Consider the following 19,409-nt stretch of genomic DNA (forward strand, 5'->3'; position numbering starts at 1 on the left):
CAGGAAATGGGAAGGGGTTTTATAGTCCACTGTCTGCTGGACACCTGTGTAATGAATAATTAGACTGATCTGTGGTTAAATTCTTCTTAAATTAGACATTTGCATTTAGCTTTGCTCCAGAGACTTTCAGTGGGTGTACTCATTTTTGCATCACCCTAATTTGAGTAAAACTGAAAATTTTGTTCTCTAAGTTATATTATTAACCTTACTTTCATGTTCTAAGTTAAACAGATGTTATATTAAACTTAGTCTTATCAACATTTTGGAAATTGTTCTTGTGTTTATTGAGATACTGTTTAAAATGGTACTTTTAAAAGGGGGTGTACTCATTTAAATTGAACAATGTAGATATATAGGAATGTATTGAAGCACATTTTGCTTTAATTGTTTGTTTGTTTTCCCCTGAATATCAAGAGTTTATTAAGTGATGATGTGTTATTTCTCTCTCTTTCTCTCTCTCTCTCTGTTATATATATATATAACATTATGACCACCTGCCTAATATTGCCTAAAACAGCCCTGACCCGTCCTGCACTGTGTATTCTGACCCCTTTCTATCAGAACCAGCATTAACTTCAGCAGTTTGATCAACAGTAGCTGGTCTGTTGGATCGGATCACACGGTCCAGCCTTCTCTCCCCACGTGCATCAGTGAGCCTCGGCCGCCCATGACCCTGTCACCAGTTCACCACTGTTCCTTCCTTGGACCACTATTGATAGATACTGACCACTGCAGACCGGGAACACCCCACAAGAGCTGCAGTTTTGGAGATGCTCTGATCCAGTGGTCTAGCCATCACAATTTGTCCCTTTTGGTCAAACTCGCTCAAATCCTTACGCTTGTCCATTTTTCCTGCTTCTAACATCAACTTTGAGGACAAAATGTTCACTTGCTGCCTAATATATCCCACCCACTAACAGGTGCCATGATGAGGAGATCATCAGTCTTATTCACTTCACTGGTCAGTGGTCATAATGATATGGCTGATCGGTGTGTATATGTATACATATATATAATAAAAGCACAATGTTTTTGGTGTTCGTTTCTTTTCCTACAAATTCTTCTTTTTTGCCGACAAATGCCCGAAAACAGAGTCAAATCGGAGCTCGTGTGTGAAAGACTGAAGACGCGATCTGAGAAAATCAGATATATTTGTCATATCTGGACCCGTCAGCGACTCAAAATCCTGCAGTGTGAAAGGAGTTCTGACTGAAAAATACATCTGTGATGAGCCAGTGAGAGAGCAAGATACAGCGCAGCGGTCAGTTCGGGGACCAGACAGAATTGTGTGCGATTCTTCATCGATGTGATGCAGTGTGAAACCTCCTGATCCACCGTGCAGTGTGAAACCTCCTGATCCACCGTGCAGTGTGAATACAGCAGAAACGGAGCACTGCCACAGACAGTCGTGCAGCGTGAACTCAGGCCACGCCTCTACAGGAAGTGTCGGGGTTGCTAAGCGATGCGCGCGCTGGGTTTGTTAAACAGAGTCAGAGTCAGTTGATCAGAGAGAGTCAGACTCCGAGTCAATAAAATCACACACATAATCCGATTTTTTATTAAACATGGCGGCGACTTTCAGATCAAAGAACATGGTTCATGACCAAATCTCAGAGTTACAGAGAAAAATCCAGCTCCTGGGTGAGTAAATAATCACACACACACACACACAGAGATGTGGAGTATTTTATAATATCTACACAAATCTCACTACATTAATAATGAATGTAGATATTAAAAATAAAACTTTAATAGAATTAGAGACAGCTTGGTGCATTAATGTTTGTAAAATGATAATCTATATAAATATATCGCATATTTATAATAAAGTATAAATAGCTAGATGTATATGAGATATAAGAAGGGAGTAATGTGTAGCTGGAATCTGTTAAATAAGAGCACTCTTTCTGTATAATGTTTATATTCTCAGTGTATTACACTCTCAGTCCATGAATGGTCACTACACCATATCTAATGCACTTCATTTCTAATAAAGAGTGCTCTGGGATTGTCCAGCTGTGTTCCAAATCCAGCTGCAGCCTTACTGAACACTGTGAATGAGTCGTCTTTTGTTCAGTTGGTTTTGTTTCCTGAATATCAAGAATTCAGTAAGCGATGTTGATTCTCTGTGTGTCCACTAGAGGGCGAGAGGAGCGCGCAGTATGAGAGCTCAGAGTGTTTAATGAAGAAGAACAGAGAGAAGATCCTGCAGCTCAGGCACCAGAATAAACTCCTACACCGGAAACTGGCCGAGGCGCTCGCTGTGAGGACACGCCCACTTTATTAGGATTAGTAGACCACTCTGTACTGAGTGTGTGTGTGCAAGTAGACCACTCTGTACTGTGTGTGTGTGTGTGTGTGTGTAGGGAGATGAGCAGGTCATCAGGGACGCTTTTCAAGCCCGCAGCTCAGAGAAGGCTGCCTACAGGAACATGTCTGCAAAGGTCAGAACACACACACACACACACACACACACACACACAAAGCATTATTTATATAATCCTGTAACACACATGTAACTTTTATTGATGTCTTACAGTGTTACCAAGTATCAGTTATATACACACATGTAAATATACAGACACTAGTTTACTATAATAAGTGTGTGTGTGTGTGTGTGTGTGTGTGAAGGAGGCAGTGCAGGTTGTGGATCAGAAAGTGTGTGATAAAGTGAAGAAGCTGAACGCACTGAAACACGTGACGAACACACAGCGCCACCGTCTGGAAGAACTGACCATTGAGTACAACACAATGAGAGCATCTGTACCTGGCCTGCTGACTGATGGGGTTGCCATGGTAACTGTAACACACACACACACACACACAGATATATATATATATAATAGTAATGTGTTCAGTAAACATGTTCCTCATCCACAGAATGAAGTGGACGTCACTGATGTGCATCCCCAAAAGGTCACTACTTTTGCCCCACCCCCTGTCTATCATCACACCTGCCATGCCCCTCCCCCTTTACTGTCTTCATCTTATCAGTAATAATACATTTTTTGATGGTGTGAATGTTTTTTTTGAATATTTGCAGTGAATGTGGTGTTTGTGTGTGTGTGTGTGTGTGCAGAACCTGCGTGTGTTGGAGAATCGGTTAGAGAAAGCACAGCTGAAATGTCAGGAGACAGAACACATAATGAGGAGCTACCAAAAACTAAAGGAGCACCTGCAGGTAACACACACACACACACACACACACATACACACACACACACACACACATACACATGTTCACATAAAGACATACGTTATGGTGTGTGTGTGTTTGTGTGTTAGGAGGAGAGTCTGACGTTCCAGTCTCAGTTAGATGAGTTGGAGAGTGAGATTATTCGACAGAAGCAGGAGCTCAGAGATCTGAAGCTAATGAACAACAACGCACATCAGGCCAAAGATGCAGCCAAGGTACACACACACACACACACACACACACACACACATACACACACTGCTCCTTTTAGAAATGTTGGTGTATGATGTGTGGTTTAAACAACACCTCTTTCTGACTATTATTTATGTGTGTGTGTGTGTGTGTGTAGGTGGAGCTACAGCATCAGGAGTTGATGGTGTATGGTGAGAGGAGAGAGAGAGAGCTCATTCTGAACCGTTACAAAAAACACGCAGAGGAGCAAAAAACACAAAGTGACAGAGGGGAACGCCGGGTGAGTCACAACTACACACACACACCTACACACAACTACACACACACACCTACACACAACTACACACACACACACACCTACACACAACTACACACACACACACAACTACACACACACACCTACACACACCTACACACACACACACACACCTACACACAACTACACACACACACACACACACCTACACACAACTACACACACACACACACACACACCTACACACAACTACACACACACACACACACACCTACACACAACTACACACCTACACACAACTACACACATACACACAACTACACACACACACACACAACTACACACACACACACACAACTACACACACACACACATACACACAACTACACACACACACACACAACTACACACACACACACACAACTACACACACACACACCTACACACAACTACACACACACACCTACACACACACACACCTACACACACACACACACCTACACACAACTACACACACACCTACACACAACTACACACACACACCTACACACACCTACACACAACTACACACACACACACACAGCTAACTACACACACACACACACCTACAGCTAACTACACACACACACACCTACAGCTAACTACACACACACACACCTACAGCTAACTACACACACACACCTACAGCTAACTACACACACACACACACACACCTACAGCTAACTACACACACACACACACCTACAGCTAACTACACACACACACACCTACAGCTAACTACACACACACACACCTACACACACACACAACTACACACACCTACACACACACACCTACACACAACTACACAGACACACAACTACACACAACTACACACACCTACACACAACTACACACACACACACACACACACACAACTACACACACACAACTACACACACACAACTACACACACACCTACACACAACTACACACACACACAACTACACACACACACAACTACACACACACACCTACACACAACTACACACACACACACCTACACACACACACACCTACACACACACCTACACACAACTACACACACAACTACACACACACAACTACACACACACACACAACTACACACACACACAACTACACACACGCACACCTACACGCAACTACACACACACACACCTACACACACACCTACACACAACTACACACACACACACTTACACACACACACAACTACACACAACTACACACAACTACACACACACACCTACACACAACTACACACACACACCTACACAACTACACACACACACAACTACACACACAACTACACACACACCTACACACAACTACACACCTACACACACAACTACACACACACCTACACACAACTACACACACAACCACACACACACACAACTTCACACACCTACACACTTCTACACACAACCACACACAACTACACACAACTACACACTTCTACACACAACCACACACTTCTACACACAACCACAGACAACTACACACTTCTCCACACAACTACACACTTCTACACACAACTACACACACACACACCTACACACAACTACACACACATCTACACACAACTACACACACAACCACACACACACACAACTTCACACACCTACACACTTCTACACACAACCACACACAACTACACACTTCTACACACAACCACACACTTCTACACACAACCACAGACAACTACACACTTCTCCACACAACTACACACTTCTACACACAACTACACACACACACACACCTACACACAACTACACACACCTACACACACACACACAACTACACACAACTACACACACAGACACCTACACACAACTACACACACACACCTACACAACTACACACACACAGAACTACACACACAACCACACACACACACAACTTCACACACCTACACACAACCACACACAACTTCACACACCTACACACAACTACACACTTCTACACACAACCACACACTTCTACACACAACCACAGACAACTACACACACCTACACACAACTACACACTTCTACACACAACTACACACACACACACAACTACACACAACTCCATACACCTACACACAACCACACACTTCTACACACAACCACAGACAACTACACACTTCTACACACACCTACACACAACTACACACTTCTACACACAACTACACACTTCTACACACACCTACACACAACTACACACTTCTACACACACCTAAACACAACTACACACTTCTACACACAACCACACACAACTACACACACCTACACACAACTACACACTTCTACACACAACCACACAACTACACACTTCTACACACACCTACACACAACCACACACAACTACACACAACCACACATAACTACACACACCTACACACAATTACACACAACCACACACAACTACACACAACCACACACACATATATTACACACAACTATATTTACACACAATACAAAAACTACATAGTACTACACATAGAGGAACAAAATGCTCTATGCAGTGGAGGGAACGCTGTGTGACTCACAACTATACACAACAATACACAAACACACTATATATGGCCAAGTGTGTGTGTGTGTGTGTGTGTGTGTGTGTCAGGCCCAGAGGGTGGCGCTGCACACAGATGAGTTGAGCAGTGAAGCCCAGCGCAGTGGAACAGCAGAGGAAGAGAACTACAAAACCATCTCCAGCTTTGAGGAGGCTTTCACACGCATCACAGAGGCTACAGGAGTCACTGACATGCAGGTTACACACACACACACTCACACACACACACAAACACAAATTCTACTGCATCCTTACAGTCACATGATCATGTATCAGATACCAAACTGAACTAGAGAATGTGTACTAGAGTATACACATACAGTATGTATGTGTGTGTGTGTGTATGTAGGAGGTGGTGGACAGGTTCATATCTCAGTGTGACACTCAGACACACCTGGAGAAGATGAAGGTGCAGAATGAGTGTGAGCTTCAGCGGCTGAAGGAGGAGAGAGACGCAGTGCACACTCAGTACCAGGACATGAAGTACTCAGGAGAGACTAAACTGACCCAGTGAGAGACACGCGCACACACACACACACACACGCTCACACATACACCAACACACACACGCTCACACATACACATACACCAACACACACACACAGTCTATACACACACTGACCACTGACTGTGTGCGTGTGTGTGTGACAGTAGGAGGAGGATGTTGGAGGAGTGTGTGTCTCAGTTACAGAGGGAACAGCAGAGACGAGATGCAGCTAAAGAGACTGTGGAGAGACTCACACACCCACTGAGCACTGTGAGCAACGCTGTCAAACATCTGTGTGACAAACTGCAGCACATCACACTGCAGGTACACACACACACACTCACACACACACAGAAAGTAAAGTTCTGGTGTAGTTACTGTACTGAGAGCACTGTAAGAATATTCAAAGTTGTATTGTGTGTGTGTGTGTGTGTGTAGGATGCCCCTGAGCATAGAGTGTGTGTGTCTCTGCCTGTGTTAGACCTGCTGTGGGAGGCAGAACTGAAACTGATGCAGATGCAGGATGAACTACAGGGATGTGATATACACACACTGATCAAGGAGATGGAGGAGCAGGAGGTGTGTGTGTGTGAGAGAGAGAGAGAGAGAGAGAGAGAGAGAGAGAGAAATAGAAAGACAGAAAACCTTCATATGTTTACAAGCAGTGTGTGTGTGTGTGTGTGTGCGCAGTTCCATGCCAGCATTGAGGAGAAGCTTCCTGACTACAACACCCGCATCACACTACCAGATTATCAGAGAGCTGACCTGCATGAAGGTGAGAGACACACACACATACACTCCCAGTGAAAAGTTTGGACACACCTTCTAATCCCATGGTGTTTCCTGATGTTTATTTCTCTCTACATTGTAAAACAATGCTGAAGGCGGCCGAAATCCACAATAATGTCCTTTGAACAGTTGATATTGAGATATGTCTGCTACTGATGCTCTGTAAAGCCTTCATAACGCCTCTAATCTGAGGTGCTGTTCATTGGTGATTTCTGAGGCTGGTGACTCTAAATGAACTTCTCCTCTGCAGCAGAGGTCAGTTTTGGTCTTGCTTTACTGGGATGGTCTTCATGTGAGCCAGTTTCATCATGGGGCTTGATGGGTTTTGCAAATGCACTTGACAATACTGTTCTTGCAAGAACTATTCCAGAACACCTGACCTTCGTGTCTTAAAATAACAACTGACTGGTTTTTGTTGTCATTACATATGGATTACTGAAGTCCATGTGTGTTATTTCATAGTTTTGAAATCTCCAGGATTGTTCTAGAATGTAGAAAATAAATCCCTAAACAAAAAACATTGAATTAAAAGGTGTGTCCAAACTTTTGACTGGTAGTGTACACACACACACACACACACATACACACACACATACACAAGCACATATACACACACACACACACACATACACACACACACACACACACATACATACATATATACAGTATCTCACAAAAGTGAGTACACCCCTGACATTTTTGTAAATATTTTATTATATCTTTTCATGTGACAACACTGAAGAACTGCCCCTCTGCTCCAATGTACAGTAGTGAGTGTCCAGCCTGTGTAACAGTGTAAATTTGCTGTCCCCTCAAAATAACTCAACACACAGACATTAATGTCTAAACCGTTGGCAACAAAAGTGACTACACCAAATTGGGCCCAAAGTGTCAATATTTTGTGTGGCCACCATTATTTTCCTGCACTGCCTTAACCCTCTTGGGCATGGAGTTCACCAGAGCTTCACAGGTTGCCACTGGAGTCCTCTTCCACACCTCCATGATGACATCACAGAGCTGGTGGATGTTAGAGACCTTGCGCTCCCCCACCTTAGGGTTTAGGTCTGGAGACATGCTTGGCCAGTCCATCACCTTTACCCTCAGCTTCTTTAGCAAGGCAGTGGTCATCTTGGAGGTGTGTTTGGGGTCATCATGTTGGAATACTGCCCTGTGGCCATGTCTCTGAAGGGAGGGGATCATGCTCTGCTTCAGTATGTCACAGTACATGTTGGCATTCATGGTTCCCTCAATGAACTGTAGCTCCCCAGTGCCGGCAGCAGTCATGCAGGCCCAGACCATGACACTCCCACCACCATGCTTGACTGTAGGCAAGACACACTTGTCTTTGTACTCCTCACCTGGTTGCCCCCACACACGCTTGACACCATCTGAACCAAATAAGTTTATCCTGGTCTCATCGGACCAGAGGACATGGTTCCAGTATTCCATGTCCTTAGTCTGCTTGTCTTCAGAAAACTGTATGTGGGCTTTTTTGTGCATCGTCTTTAGTAGAGGCTTCCTTCTGGGACGACAGCCATGCAGACCAATTTGATGCAGTGTGCGGCGTATGGTCTGAGTACTGACCGGCTGACCCCCCACCCCTTCAACCTCTGCAGCAATGCTGGCAGCACTCATACGTCTATTTCCCAAAGACGACCTCCGGATAAGACACTGAGCACGTGTAGGGTGGGTAAATGAGGGTAAATGGCTAATTGGGCCCAATTTGGACATTTCCACTTAGGGGTGGAGTCACTTTTGTTGCCAACGGTTTAGACATTAATGTCTGTGTGTTGAGTTATTTTGAGGGGACAGTAAATTTACACTGTTATACAGGCTGGACACTCACTACTGTACATTGGAGCAGAGGGGCATTTCTTCAGTGTTGTCACATGAAAAGATATAATAAAATATTTACAAAAATGTCAGGGGTGTACTCACTTTTGTGAGATACTGTATATATACACACACACACACACAGTAAGCTGATGAATTTCTCTCTCTCTGAAAAAGATGAGGACAGTGGGGATGATGATGGTGATGTCATCACTCGGACGTCCCTTAAAAGACAGTCGCAGCTCATCATCGACTCGAGGACAAAGAGGAAGACTCGTCTGAGGAAGAGGAAAAGCAAACTTTCATAAGGAATTTGAAAGGGTCCGATAAAGGATGATCCTATCTTATCTTTACATAATAAACAAACATAATAAAATATAATTCTGTGATTAATAGATGATTAAATAAAGATCCATATAGCTCTTTCATTCTGTCCAGCCCTCAGTGTCCAGATGTTTAATTACTGTGTACCACGTCTCGGTCCAACCCTCAGTGCCCAGATGTTTCATTTCTGTGTACCATGTCTTGGTCTAGTGCTCAGTGTCCAGATGTTTAACCACTGTGCACCACTGTACATCAGATAAACACACCTGATGCGGATTGAATAAATCTAAATACGTTCACACTGAGTGGATGTTTTATTAAAGTCCAGACTCTCTTACAGATTTATACCAAAGTACAGAAAGTTTCAGAAATGCTGATTTTATTGTATTTGTGTGAGTTTATTGATAAATAACAAGGATCTGTTAAACCCTGAGCACGGGCACATCACAGTGCATCACCAGTGTACTTGTTGGTGACTTCAGTAAGATAATTATTGCAGTGAAGTCTAATAATCTGCACTGTTCCTCGTCAACACACGTGTATTATTTATGATTTCTTGCAGTTTGTGATGCATCAAAATGACAACAAGGCATAACCAAGCGAATCTATTAGTCTAATATATCTGGCGACTCGAGCTAAAGCAACTGCCTATGATTATAGTCTCCTCGTTACAGTCCTCACAACCTCCATAAATCCCTCTCTAGATCTGCCTCCAAACACTGAGGTGCAAAATGACCTCATTCCAGATCATGTGACCAGTGAGCTTTAATCCACTTCATGCTGTAGCCCAGTTCTTATAGCGCTGTAGTATGAAGCTCAGGACCCTAGGGGAATGAATCAAAACCCACACAGACATTTGTCAGAGATGACCATACAGTACATTCTGGGCAGTTGTTGTGTTAAATGGGGTGACGTGGTGGTAACTGAGCATGTTGGGATGTGGTCACTCAGTCAAGCTTGAGCAAGGTCCTAAAGTGCTCAGATGTATAAATAAGATAAACTTAAATCACTCTGGATAAGAATGTCTGCCAAATACTGTAACTGTGAATGGAACAGTTCAGTATGCTGGACAAACAAACCATTCAGTGTGCTGGACACACAAAATGTTAACTGTGCAGTGTGTGTTGTCACACTCAACACACCTATGTTGTGTTATTGGAGAAAAAAAACAGTTATGCTGAACAAAAATAAATCATGCATTTATAAAAGGAGAAGTGATGCACCCTGGCTCTATACACACACACACACACACCACTAGGAAGCAGTGTGTGAGGGATAGGAATGTTTCCAATATGCCACAGGCTCCAGAATGACGCATGTTGTGCAGCTGACCTTCACAATGACCCGTATCCCACAATGCACCTCTTCATACTCAGAATAATGTAATAATTATTCACCACTGAACACGTCTTTTACTCTTAACTTCTCTTTTGTTCTCGACTGTGTGACAGAACAGAACAGAACATCAGGAGTTGAACACATCATGACTTGATCAGATTGTGAGAAATGACACATCGTGTGAGTTATAAACTCAGAAACTCATCAATCTTACAGAAAATCATCACCTGCAGGGAGGAGCTACTGTTAGCTCCCTGACATCCATTTATTTTTTTTAACAGCCTCTCATTTGTCTTATTTACAACAATAAACTAACTTAAGTAAAACAATTTACTATCAATTACAATTTATCCATTTATCCATTTTATCTATCTATCTATCTATCTATCTATCTATCTATCTATCTATCTATCTATCTATCTATCTATCTATCTATCTATCTATCTATCTATCTATCTATCTATCTATCTATCTATCAGTGGGTTGTGAAAACCGCCCAAAGCATCATTGGCACCCAGCTACCTGCCATTGAGTCTCTTCACTACAGTAGATGTCTGTGCAGAGCACACAAAATAATCAAGGACTCCTCCCACCTCCTGCTCCTCCCACCTCATACTCCTCCCACCCGAGTCACAAACTGTTCAACCTCCTTCCATCCAGGAGGAGATACAGGTCCATCCTCACCAGAACCAGCAGGTTTAGGGCCAGTTTTTTTCCCCTCAACCATAAATCTACTGACCTCTACACTACACCACTATGACACACGTCTCAATACACTCACCGCTTTACACTTCTGCTCCACCCTGTACATTCTGTTAATATAATATGTTTCACTGTTATACATTCTGTTGTACATTCTGGTATAATAATATTTTCTCACTGTGTAATATAATTAGTGTACATATTGTCCATTTCATAGATACACCTAGTTTTTTATCTATCTGTCTATCTATTTATATACATTTATATATACTTTATTTATACATACCATATACTATCTGTATAAACACTGTATATTATCTGTTACTGTTGTACATACACTGTACATAATGCACACATTTTTGGCACAATTATAATTACACCTGTCACTTTATCTGCTGTAAATACAACCTGCACACACCTCTCTACACACTCTGACAGCCTTATTTATTGTTGTACATATTTACATATTTATCTGCACCTGTTCATTTGCACAATTTCTACTATTTGCACTTCTGGTAGATGCTAAACAGCATTTCGTTGCTATGGACCTTTACTTTGCAATGACAATAAAGTTGTATCTATCTATCTATCTATCTATCTATCTATCTATCTATCTATCTATCTATCTATCTATCTATCTATCAAATTTGTATTTAAATATTTAAGTTTACATTTAATCGGGTGATCTGGCAACCCTGTATGGTATGTTGCGCACGTGCGGTTTAGATTCTCACCGAGCAGTGGATTCTTTAGCAGTGCACGTGCACGTCACACCTGTTACCGGACAGGTTAGGTTCGTCACTGATTAATCACGTGACTGCTTCGGGCCTATGGAAACAAAACACAAAACGAGGAGTGCGGCGGGTGCAGTGAGTAACACACACACACCTATACCGTTACGCATGTTGTATCGCACGCGCAGGGGTGAGGATGAGAGCGTCTCTGCAGCTCTGGGTCTCTGAGCGGAGTGTGTGTGTTAAGCGTGTTCGACTGAAGAGACTCCTGCGTCACACTGATGTCTGGCTCACACACTTCACCCTGCAGAACACGCATAGTGAGGTAACACACACACACACACACTTCACCCTGCAGAACACGCATAGTGAGGTAACACACACACACACACACACTTCACCCTGCAGAACACGCATAGTGAGATAACACACACACACACACACTTCACCCTGCTGAACATGCATAGTGAGGTAACACACACACACACTTCACCCTGCAGAACACGCATAGTGAGGTAACACACACACACACACACACACTTCACCCTGCAGAACACGCATAGTGAGGTAACACACACACACACACACACACTTCACCCTGCAGAACACGCATAGTGAGATAACACACACACACACACACTTCACCCTGCAGAACACGCATAGTGAGGTAACACACACACACACACACTTCACCCTGCAGAACACGCATAGTGAGGTAACACACACACACACACACTTCACCCTGCAGAACACGCATAGTGAGGTAACACACACACACACACACACTTCACCCTGCTGAACACGCATAGTGAGGTAACACACACACACACACACACACACTTCACCCTGCTGAACACGCATAGTGAGGTAACACACACACACACTTCACCCTGCTGAACACGCATAGTGAGGTAACACACACACACACACACACACTTCACCCTGCAGAACACGCATAGTGAGGTAACACACACACACACACTTCACCCTGCAGAACACGCATAGTGAGGTAACACACACACACACTTCACCCTGCAGAACACGCATAGTGAGGTAACACACACACACACACACACACTTCACCCTGCAGAACACGCATAGTGAGGTAACACACACACACACTTCACCCTGCAGAACACGCATAGTGAGGTAACACACACACACACACTTCACCCTGCAGAACACGCATAGTGAGGTAACACACACACACACACACACTTCACCCTGCAGAACACGCATAGTGAGGTAACACACACACACACACACTTCACCCTGCTGAACACGCATAGTGAGGTAACACACACACACACACACACACTTCACCCTGCTGAACACGCATAGTGAGGTAACACACACACACACACACACACTTCACCCTGCTGAACACGCATAGTGAGGTAACACACACACACACTTCACCCTGCTGAACACGCATAGTGAGGTAACACACACACACACACACACACTTCACCCTGCAGAACACGCATAGTGAGGTAACACACACACACACACACACACTTCACCCTGCAGAACACGCATAGTGAGGTAACACACACACACACACACACTTCACCCTGCAGAACACGCATAGTGAGGTAACACACACACACACACACACTTCACCCTGCAGAACACGCATAGTGAGGTAACACACACACACACACTTCACCCTGCTGAACACGCATAGTGAGGTAACACACACACACACTTCACCCTGCAGAACACGCATAGTGAGGTAACACACACACACACACACACTTCACCCTGCAGAACACGCATAGTGAGGTAACACACACACACTTCACCCTGCAGAACACGCATAGTGAGGTAACACACACACACACTTCACCCTGCAGAACACGCATAGTGAGGTAACACACACACACACTTCACCCTGCAGAACACGCATAGTGAGGTAACACACACACACACTTCACCCTGCAGAACACGCATAGTGAGGTAACACACACACACACACTTCACCCTGCTGAACACGCACAGTGAGGTAACACACACACACACACACTTCACCCTGCAGAACACGCATAGTGAGGTAACACACACACACACACACACTTCACCCTGCAGAACACGCATAGTGAGGTAACACACACACACACACACTTCACCCTGCAGAACACGCATAGTGAGGTAACACACACACACACACACACACTTCACCCTGCAGAACACGCATAGTGAGGTAACACACACACACACACTTCACCCTGCAGAACACGCATAGTGAGGTAACACACACACACACACACTTCACCCTGCAGAACACGCATAGTGAGGTAACACACACACACACACTTCACCCTGCAGAACACGCATAGTGAGGTAACACACACACACACTTCACCCTGCAGAACACGCATAGTGAGGTAACACACACACACACTTCACCCTGCAGAACACGCATAGTGAGGTAACACACACACACACTTCACCCTGCAGAACACGCATAGTGAGGTAACACACACACACACTTCACCCTGCAGAACACGCATAGTGAGGTAACACACACACACACACACACACTTCACCCTGCAGAACACGCATAGTGAGGTAACACACACACACACACACACACTTCACCCTGCAGAACACGCATAGTGAGGTAACACACACACACACACACACACTTCACCCTGCAGAACACGCATAGTGAGGTAACACACACACACACACACACTTCACCCTGCAGAACACGCATAGTGAGGTAACACACACACACACACTTCACCCTGCAGAACACGCATAGTGAGGTAACACACACACACACTTCACCCTGCAGAACACGCATAGTGAGGTAACACACACACACACTTCACCCTGCTGAACACGCACAGTGAGGTAACACACACACACACACACACTTCACCCTGCAGAACACGCATAGTGAGGTAACACACACACACACACTTCACCCTGCAGAACACGCATAGTGAGGTAACACACACACACACACACACACACTTCACCCTGCTGAACACGCATAGTGAGGTAACACACACACACACACACACACTTCACCCTGCTGAACACGCATAGTGAGGTAACACACACACACACACTTCACCCTGCTGAACACGCATAGTGAGGTAACACACACACACACACACTTCACCCTGCTGAACACGCACAGTGAGGTAACACACACACACACACACTTCACCCTGCTGAACACGCATAGTGAGGTAACACACACACACACACACTTCACCCTGCAGAACACGCATAGTGAGGTAACACACACACACACACACTTCACCCTGCAGAACACGCATAGTGAGGTAACACACACACACACACACACACACTTCACCCTGCAGAACACGCATAGTGAGGTAACACACACACACACACACTTCACCCTGCAGAACACGCATAGTGAGGTAACACACACACACACACACTTCACCCTGCTGAACACGCACAGTGAGGTAACACACACACACACTTCACCCTGCTGAACACGCATAGTGAGGTAACACACACACACACACACACACTTCACCCTGCAGAACACGCATAGTGAGGTAACACACACACACACACACACACTTCACCCTGCTGAACACGCATAGTGAGGTAACACACACACACACACTTCACCCTGCTGAACACGCATAGTGAGGTAACACACACACACACACACTTCACCCTGCTGAACACGCACAGTGAGGTAACACACACACACACACACTTCACCCTGCTGAACACGCATAGTGAGGTAACACACACACACACACACTTCACCCTGCAGAACACGCATAGTGAGGTAACACACACACACACACACTTCACCCTGCAGAACACGCATAGTGAGGTAACACACACACACACACACACACACTTCACCCTGCAGAACACGCATAGTGAGGTAACACACACACACACACACTTCACCCTGCTGAACACGCACAGTGAGGTAACACACACACACACACACACTTCACCCTGCAGAACACGCATAGTGAGGTAACACACACACACACACACACACTTCACCCTGCTGAACACGCATAGTGAGGTAACACACACACACACACACACTTCACCCTGCTGAACACGCATAGTGAGGTAACACACACACACACACACACTTCACCCTGCAGAACACGCATAGTGAGGTAACACACACACACACTTCACCCTGCAGAACACGCATAGTGAGGTAACACACACACACACTTCACCCTGCAGAACACGCATAGTGAGGTAACACACACACACACTTCACCCTGCAGAACACGCATAGTGAGGTAACACACACACACACTTCACCCTGCAGAACACGCATAGTGAGGTAACACACACACACACTTCACCCTGCTGAACACGCACAGTGAGGTAACACACACACACACACACACACACACTTCACCCTGCAGAACACGCATAGTGAGGTAACACACACACACACACACACACACTTCACCCTGCTGAACACGCATAGTGAGGTAACACACACACACACACACTTCACCCTGCTGAACACGCATAGTGAGGTAACACACACACACACACACTTCACCCTGCTGAACACGCATAGTGAGGTAACACACACACACACACACACACACTTCACCCTGCAGAACACGCATAGTGAGGTAACACACACACACACTTCACCCTGCTGAACACGCATAGTGAGGTAACACACACACACACACACTTCACCCTGCTGAACACGCACAGTGAGGTAACACACACACACACACACACACTTCACCCTGCTGAACACGCACAGTGAGGTAACACACACACACACACACTTCACCCTGCTGAACACGCACAGTGAGGTAACACACACACACACTGCACAGTGAGGTAACACACACACACACTTCACCCTGCAGAACACGCATAGTGAGGTAACACACACACACACACACTTCACCCTGCTGAACACGCACAGTGAGGTAACACACACACACACACACACTTCACCCTGCAGAACACGCATAGTGAGGTAACACACACACACACACACACACTTCACCCTGCTGAACACGCATAGTGAGGTAACACACACACACACACACACTTCACCCTGCTGAACACGCATAGTGAGGTAACACACACACACTTCACCCTGCAGAACACGCATAGTGAGGTAACACACACACACACTTCACCCTGCAGAACACGCATAGTGAGGTAACACACACACACACTTCACCCTGCAGAACACGCATAGTGAGGTAACACACACACACACTTCACCCTGCAGAACACGCATAGTGAGGTAACACACACACACACTTCACCCTGCAGAACACGCATAGTGAGGTAACACACACACACACACTTCACCCTGCTGAACACGCATAGTGAGGTAACACACACACACACTTCACCCTGCTGAACACGCATAGTGAGGTAACACACACACACACACACACTTCACCCTGCAGAACACGCATAGTGAGGTAACACACACACACACACTTCACCCTGCTGAACACGCATAGTGAGGTAACACACACACACACACACTTCACCCTGCTGAACACGCACAGTGAGGTAACACACACACACACACACACTTCACCCTGCTGAACACGCACAGTGAGGTAACACACACACACACACACACTTCACCCTGCTGAACACGCACAGTGAGGTAACACACACACACACACTTCACCCTGCTGAACACGCACAGTGAGGTAACACACACACACACACTTCACCCTGCTGAACACGCACAGTGAGGTAACACACACACACACACACACTTCACCCTGCTGAACACGCACAGTGAGGTAACACACACACACACACACACACTTCACCCTGCTGAACACGCACAGTGAGGTAACACACACACACACACACACTTCACCCTGCTGAACACGCACAGTGAGGTAACACACACACACACACACTTCACCCTGCTGAACACGCACAGTGAGGTAACACACACACACACACACACTTCACCCTGCTGAACACGCACAGTGAGGTAACACACACACACACTTCACCCTGCTGAACACGCACAGTGAGGTAACACACACACACACACACTTCACCCTGCTGAACACGCACAGTGAGGTAACACACACACACACACTTCACCCTGCTGAACACGCACAGTGAGGTAACACACACACACTTCACCCTGCAGAACACGCACAGTGAGGTAACACACACACACACACTTCACCCTGCTGAACACGCATAGTGAGGTAACACACACACACACTTCACCCTGCAGAACATGCATAGTGAGGTAACACACACACACACACACACTTCACCCTGCTGAACACGCACAGTGAGGTAACACACACACACACTTCACCCTGCTGAACACGCACAGTGAGGTAACACACACACACACACTTCACCCTGCTGAACACGCACAGTGAGGTAACACACACACACACACTTCACCCTGCAGAACACGCACAGTGAGGTAACACACACACACACACACTTCACCCTGCAGAACACGCACAGTGAGGTAACACACACACACACACACTTCACCCTGCAGAACACGCACAGTGAGGTAACACACACACACACACTTCACCCTGCAGAACACGCACAGTGAGGTAACACACACACACACACTTCACAGTGAGGTAACACACACACACTTCACCCTGCTGAACACGCACAGTGAGGTGACACACACACACACACTTCACCCTGCAGAACACGCATAGTGAGGTAACACACACACACACTTCACCCTGCTGAACACGCACAGTGAGGTAACACACACACACACACACACTTCACCCTGCTGAACACGCACAGTGAGGTAACACACACACACACTGCACAGTGAGGTGACACACACACACACTTCACCCTGCTGAACACGCACAGTGAGGTAACACACACACACACACACACTTCACCCTGCTGAACACTCACAGTGAGGTGACACACACACACACTTTTCCATTTTCAATTTTCCATTTTTCGTGTTGCCATGGTTACCGAGTTCGACGA

At 45.4% G+C, this 19,409-nt stretch overlaps 2 protein-coding genes and 1 long non-coding RNA gene across 4 annotated transcripts in view; 2 read left to right on the plus strand and 1 right to left on the minus strand.

Moving 5' to 3' along the window:
- Positions 1-833, plus strand: part of slc44a2 (solute carrier family 44 member 2) — a 51,584-nt gene extending 50,751 nt beyond the window's left edge. Inside the window, exon 22 of the mRNA XM_058403956.1 lies at positions 562-833. Within this exon, the coding sequence (XP_058259939.1) occupies positions 562-563 (2 nt within the window). The 3' untranslated portion in view covers positions 564-833. The remainder of the gene's footprint in view (positions 1-561) is intronic.
- Positions 834-1,415: 582 nt separating this feature from the next.
- odad3 (outer dynein arm docking complex subunit 3) lies at positions 1,416-9,959 on the plus strand. 2 transcript variants are annotated; one of them, XM_058403959.1, is made up of 14 exons: positions 1,416-1,641; positions 2,142-2,263; positions 2,367-2,444; positions 2,632-2,796; positions 2,881-2,916; positions 3,080-3,181; positions 3,286-3,411; positions 3,546-3,668; positions 6,273-6,419; positions 6,571-6,731; positions 6,876-7,032; positions 7,147-7,287; positions 7,399-7,483; positions 9,508-9,959. In XM_058403959.1, the coding sequence occupies exons 1-14, from the start codon at positions 1,566-1,568 to the stop codon at positions 9,636-9,638; spliced, it is 1,650 nt and encodes a 549-aa protein (XP_058259942.1). In that variant the 5' UTR covers positions 1,416-1,565; the 3' UTR covers positions 9,639-9,959. The 2 variants fall into 2 exon arrangements, with proteins under 2 accessions (XP_058259942.1, XP_058259941.1); XM_058403958.1 differs by having other exon boundaries at positions 6,873-7,032; positions 9,508-9,956.
- Positions 2,242-19,402, minus strand: LOC131362151 (uncharacterized). The gene is made up of 3 exons (XR_009206130.1): positions 19,332-19,402; positions 2,690-2,800; positions 2,242-2,436 (listed from the first exon to the last, which is right to left on the minus strand). It is a non-coding gene; the product is annotated as an uncharacterized LOC131362151 (long non-coding RNA).
- Between the last annotated feature and the right edge of the window lie 7 nt (positions 19,403-19,409).

The sequence above is a fragment of the Hemibagrus wyckioides genome, linkage group LG11, assembly GCF_019097595.1.
Source record: "Hemibagrus wyckioides isolate EC202008001 linkage group LG11, SWU_Hwy_1.0, whole genome shotgun sequence".
NCBI lineage: Eukaryota > Metazoa > Chordata > Actinopteri > Siluriformes > Bagridae > Hemibagrus > Hemibagrus wyckioides.

Coding starts and splice junctions, on each gene's coding strand:
- odad3 (XM_058403958.1), top strand. CDS start 1,566: ATGGCGGCGACTTTCAGATCAAAGAACATGGTTCATGACCAAATCTCA. Junction 2,445..2,631: donor ACAGGAACATGTCTGCAAAG/GTCAGAACACAC, acceptor GTGTGTGTGAAG/GAGGCAGTGCAGGTTGTGGA. Junction 3,412..3,545: donor AGGCCAAAGATGCAGCCAAG/GTACACACACAC, acceptor GTGTGTGTGTAG/GTGGAGCTACAGCATCAGGA.